This window comes from Mus pahari, chromosome 5, assembly GCF_900095145.1.
Source record: "Mus pahari chromosome 5, PAHARI_EIJ_v1.1, whole genome shotgun sequence".
Taxonomy (NCBI): Eukaryota; Metazoa; Chordata; class Mammalia; order Rodentia; family Muridae; genus Mus; species Mus pahari.
In genome coordinates, this window is record NC_034594.1 from 69888667 (window position 1) to 69894790 (window position 6124).

Sequence of the window (6124 nt, forward strand, 5' to 3'; positions counted from 1 at the left end):
TCCCCTTTTCACACAATGTCTTCCAGCTCTTCCACAGCAGAGAAGGGGTCTCACCCCATGCCTCCCTTTCCTTTCTTAGACTTCCTTAGATAATGTTTTTCCTTAGTACCCTGGGAAGACCAAGCTTGTCCTTGTTACAACTAGAAAGGACCAACTTTCATTTACACATCACACATATCACCATGGAAACCTAAGCAGTCAGTACTGTGAATACCCTCATAGAAGCAGGGGGAGGGAGGATGATAGGGGCTTTTCAGGGGAAGGGAGCTAGGAAAGGGAATAACATTTGAAATGTAAATAAAGAAAATATCCAATTAAAAAAGAGAGAGAGAAAATGGCAGTAAATGACCAGAAGGTCAGAGGACAGTATGCTCTCTGTCTGTGTGTGTCTCTCTGTGTCTCTCTCTGTCTCTCTGTCTCTGTCTCTCTGTTTCTCATTTTTCAGTGGCAAAGTACAAGACGTTATAAACTCAAATAAATGAGGTGGAATAGGAAGTAGAATTGGCCATGTGATCTAGTGGGAGAATGTTCCAAATCTGTCTGAAACCTGCTGTTTTTCAGGACATGGGCCTCAGCTGCCTCTTCACCACAATCTCCAACTTCTAGTCATCAGCTGGAGATGCTCACATCCTCCAGCAAGCTGTAGAACTGTACATTGATTATTGCTGTGGACAAGTCTTGGAGCTAGAGTTTCTGAACCTCCTGCAGGATATACAGAGGCTCAGTCTCAGCATGGAGAGTGTTGTTTGTACTCTTGACTAAGAGGACAGGAGGTCCCTCTAAACATTTTGAATCAAGGAGGGCTGGTTGGTCTGAGTGAACTCAGTAGGCAGCTGTACTAGTGGAGCTGTCTCTATGATGTCACACAAGTGACTAAGAGGCAGGCATGTGGACCTTGAAAGGCTATCTATCCTCCATCACTCAGCTCTGGAAGTCTCTCTGCATCCTCAGATTACTGCCCAGCCTTTTGTAGAAGAAAGGCTCAATAAATTCTTGAGAACTAAGTAAATCAGAAGAAATGTCCCCTTTCAGGCCACCCCAGATCATCTGGCAGGTTGCAGCCTCTGGTAGGCTTTTTGGGAGGGTGGACAGCATGTTGAGAATCGGTTCTGGGAGCCTGTAGAGCATCCAACTGCAGCAGTGGAATCAGATCGCCCTCTCTGCATCCATCTAGCTACATCTTTCCTTACTCATGGCCACACAAGTGCACAGAAATGGAAGCAGCTCAGCGGTGTCCTTGCAGGGCTTTGTGTTGGTGGGATTTGGGGGAGGTGCAAAGACCCAGGCCCTGCTCTTTGCTGTCTTCCTTGTCCTGTACTTGGTGACCGTCTTGGGCAACCTAACCATGATCGTGGTCATCACTCTGGATGCCCGCCTGCACTCCCCCATGTACTTCTTCCTCAAGAACCTGTCCTTTGTTGACTTCTGCTACTCCTCTGTCATTGCCCCCAAAGCCATGACCATCTTCCTCTCCACTTCTAAGATCATCAGCTTTGCAGGATGTGCCACTCAGTTCTTCTTTTTCTCCCTTCTGGTTACAACTGAAGGCTTCCTGTTGGCAGTCATGGCCTATGATCGTTTCATGGCCATCTGCAGTCCCCTGAGGTACCCTGTGACCATGTGTCCCATGGCATGTGCCCGTCTGGTCCTGGGCACCTACTGTGGAGGCTGCCTGAACTCCATTGTGCAGACCAGCCTCACGTTCCAGCTGCCTTTCTGCAGCTCCAACCGTATTGACCACTTCTACTGTGATGTGCCCCCATTGCTCCAGCTGGCCTGTGCTGACACAACTCTCAATGAGCTTGTCATGTTCGGCATCTGTGGGCTCATCATTGTGTCTACCACTCTTGTGGTCCTGATCTCCTATGGCTACATCACAATGACCATCCTCAGAATGCGCTCAGGGTCAGGGAGGCACAAGGTCTTCTCCACCTGTGGTTCACACATGACAGCTGTGTCCTTGTTTTATGGAACTGTGTTTGTCATGTATGCTCAGCCAGGCGCTCTGACATCCATGGAGCAGGGGAAAGTGGTCTCTGTCTTCTACACCTTGGTCATCCCCATGCTGAACCCCCTCATCTACAGTCTGCGCAACAAGGATGTGAAGGATGCCCTGAGGAGGCTGGGACAGAGACACAGCCTTATGAAGGAGGATGTGCAATGAGGGCTGGAGGGAAGATTTCTAATGAAACACTGTGCAACATCTTCTATTCATCCATCCTGCAATGGTTCCTAGACGCACATTATACACCAGGTACTAACTAAGCAGGTAGCATAGGGCTGCTCTGTTGAGGGGGAGAGAAAGTTCAAAGCCACTTTTCAATGTGTGGTGCAGTGAACATGATTCGCAATTGCTGGTACTGAAAGAGTTTTGTTTTGTTTTCTCTCTGAAAGGAAATAGATATTTGGACTGAAACAAAACAAAACAGAATAAATTGCTAAAGCTTTTTCTGATTCCACTTTGATGTCTATCTTGGTAACTCCTTCTGAGCATACAACAGTCTCCTGTTTCCACTTAGATAAGCTCTCTCTGGAGCTTTAGATTTGTCAAATTTGACTCCAGATGCTGGAGGGGTAGGTGGCTTACCACTTAAGAGTGCTTGGTGTTCTTGCAGAGCTCAGCTCCAAGTACCTATGCCAGGAGACTCAGAATCATCGTGTAACTCTATCTCCAGTAATGGTCTATGATCCATTCATGGCCATCTACTGTCCCCTAAGGTGTCCTATGGCCGTGTTTCCCACGGTGTGTGCCCATCTAGTCCTGGATACCTACTGTGGAGGCTGCCTTAACTCCGTTGTGCAGAGCAACCTCACATTCCAGCTGCCCTTCTACATTTCCATCCATACCAAGCACTTCTAGAATGGAAACATTCAGTAACATTGATGAGGATGAATAATTTCGGATTATACACAGTATACCATGTTCATGGGGGATAAAGGTCAGTATCCGATGTAACTTATAAACTACCATATTTGATCAGATGTAACTCCAAATCCACACCCACTTTTTACTTCATTAGGTGCACATACACACTCATCCATACGAAAAGATAAACATAACATACATAAATAAAATTTTAAAAGTCATATAAAACAACTCTAAACATATTGCCAAGTTTTCCTCATAGTGAATTCCATGGTTCTGGTGAAATACATCTAGCATATATTGTATGTTACAAAGAGTCTGAATTTAATGTAGTAGTGAATATATACATATTACATATGTATATATGCATATGTTGGAGTCAATTTGTAACCCCACAATCTTGGGAACTTCACTATATTGTAATTAGGAAGAGATGTGCAACCCCACTGTGTCCTCTACTCAACCCCAGGAATTCTGCCCCAAGTTCCACACTTGTCCAGATCTGACCAGAGTTACCACTCGCTTCTGAGAGCATCCTATAAGACAGTCAAGGTGTTTGTCTTGTTCTTGATGTCTGCTGCTCAGCGTCATGTCCTTGTGTACAGTAATGGTTGCACGGTTTGTGAGGCTTCCTGTGAGTTCAAGTTGAGGGAGGAGTGCTTTCACTCTGCACTTGGGAATACATGTATGGAGTTAGTTACTTTCTGACACGCAATAGCCACTCTCAGCAAGAATTTAAATTACAACTCATAAGAAGGCTAGAATTAAAAGTGTGTAAGGATGCAACTTCAATAGAAAAATGATCCCTACAGGTTTTAAGAAATCCAACTGTCGAATGTTTTAATTTTGGTAAACAAGGTCATTTTAAGAGATTGTAGGCAAAGCATTCCTAGAAACATTTTTTTTCTAGAGAAAACCCAAAAAGAAGAACCCCAGCCTTATAGAATATGCAGAAGGTGTAACAAAGGCCAACACTGGACTAATGACTGTAGACCAGCAAGGGACAAAGGAAACTTCTATAGGGAAATGCCCCAAGAGGCCTCTGATATCAAATTCAAGTTGGCCATCTCAGATCAACAGTGGAGAAACTCATCCGTGGAACAATTAAACAACATGGCTCTGAATATAAACATTAATAACTCAGGTATCAATGACAGATCATCTTCAACAGATAAAACAGATAACTCAGAATAGACAAAAAAAATTTATTTTGGCAAATGGCTGAAATGATAAGGCACCAAAATTAAAATCACATTTAGATGGAATTGAGAACGAAGACTTAATGGATACAGGAGCAGATGTAAGATAGAGATGACTAATAATTAAAAGAGGATTAAAAAAATCTCCCAGAGACAGCTAAAAATTTATAAAACAGTGTTGTGTCAGGGGAGAGAATATGCTCTTATTTCCACGGTGGGGGGGGGACTTATGAATTCTATCCAAATCAGTAAAAATCAGATTTGACCACAGAAAAGCTCCTGAAGATCTTGGCTACAAATAGGAAGAAAGAAATTAAGACCAAACAGGACAAGTGACATGATTTGCTGACTCTCCACATGGAAATAACTGTGGTGCTGGCTGAGACATGAAAATGTCTCCATCCAGGACCTCAGCTATGCATGGACAATGAGTCTTTGGTTACAGAATCTGCAGAATTTATCATACCTTCCGTTCAAATGTCATAGAAAGATTTATATCTCAGTTTGGTAATACATTCCAAACTAACTTATAAAGTAAAATAAATGCCTTCCTACTGAAACAGAGAGCATGGTATCATCTTTAGCCAAATTGCTCACACTACACATTCCACAAATGTGTAAATGCAAAATGTGTATTACCTCTAAAAGCTTATATGTTCACAGAGAAAAACAACCAGACGGGCAGGCTTGATAAAATTCACTCATGATGGTGAGATGGTGAAGCATGTTTGTTCCAGCATTCTGCCTGACCCTACTGTAGACTGTCTAATAGCTGTCTCACCAAAACCTGCTTCTGAGACAGCTTCAGAGGCAGCTGCCAACCCCAATTGGTCCACTTTTCAGACTGTTCCAGTCAAGAATTCAATTAAGTCCTGAACTTTCTCAGCATCCACAGATTGGATGACAAATGCTACAGGTAACTCTTTAGACTGGTTTAAAAAAATCCCAATTTTTAGGGAGCCCTCAAAAAAGAAGAATGACACTCCAAATCAGCAGTGAGAAATCTTAAGAAAACTACTCCCTATTCCCCAGAGGCGGGGTGAATGGTTTCTGGTTGTTGGGTGGGTGATGAATGCTTGTGATCGACTGAAAGAGGAGAATATAGGAAAAATAAGAAATGGGGTAAATTATTAACTCTACTTTTAGATTATATTTTACTTTGGTAATTTATTAAACTAAAGTCATTCTTTGACAATGAGACAGGTCTGCTCCTGGCAGCAACCTCATTCCAGTTCAAAAAAGATGATGAGCATCAATGACCTCCATATTAAGTTGCTTCATTGTGGCAAGCTAGTCACTGGGAAAGAAAACGCCCTTGCCACAACTACAGACTGAATGCTATCCAAACTGGACAAACAAGATACAGAGAAGTCAACTGCTGAACTTTGAAAGGGCAAAGTAGGTTAATCCTTCATAATTCCTACTTCCCAAGTCTGCTCAGTTGTTGTGCCCTTAAAGCTAGATAAATAAATCTAATAGTTCAGTCTCAGTTATTTCAGAGCTGGAATAAGAAAAGGTGTAACAAACTCACTAAAAAGTCACTAACACCACTTGATATAAATTTTAGTCCCTCCAAACATGCTACTATTCTGGGAAAATTCACACATGCATTCACAAAAGATATTCTTGTATCCAAACCTCAATATTCTACCCCTATCCTCTAAGGCTTATGATCAGTGCATGATGGAAGATACATTTAGCCATATATAACAATTCACAAACTCGGAACACTTTGCACATCGCTGGAAAGTCAAAGACCAAAGACTCCTCTGAGAATGAAAGTAAAATCTTAGCTATGTTTCATATGTAGTAAAGCAATGTATAAACCCCTGTTGTGGCTTAAGTGAGAATGGCTCCCACAGGGTCAAATATTTGAGTGCAGGGTCATCAGTTTGTGGGAAAGTTGGGGAAAGAGTAGGAGGCATGACCCATTACTAGGAGTCAGTCTGAAAGCCCAGGCCCTGCTGCTTTCTCTTTCTCTCTCTCTCTCTCTCTCTCTCTCTCTCTCTCTCTCTCTCTCTCTCTCTCTCTCTCTCTCTCTCTCTCTCTCTCTCTCTCT

General features: G+C 42.8%; 1 protein-coding gene across 1 annotated transcript; it reads left to right on the plus strand.

The window, feature by feature from the left end:
- The first annotated feature begins 1150 nt into the window (after positions 1-1150).
- On the plus strand, positions 1151-2220 carry LOC110322330 (olfactory receptor 12-like). The gene has a single exon (XM_021198961.1). The coding sequence runs from the start codon at positions 1193-1195 to the stop codon at positions 2162-2164; it is 972 nt and encodes a 323-aa protein (XP_021054620.1). The 5' UTR covers positions 1151-1192; the 3' UTR covers positions 2165-2220.
- The last annotated feature ends 3904 nt before the right edge of the window (positions 2221-6124 follow it).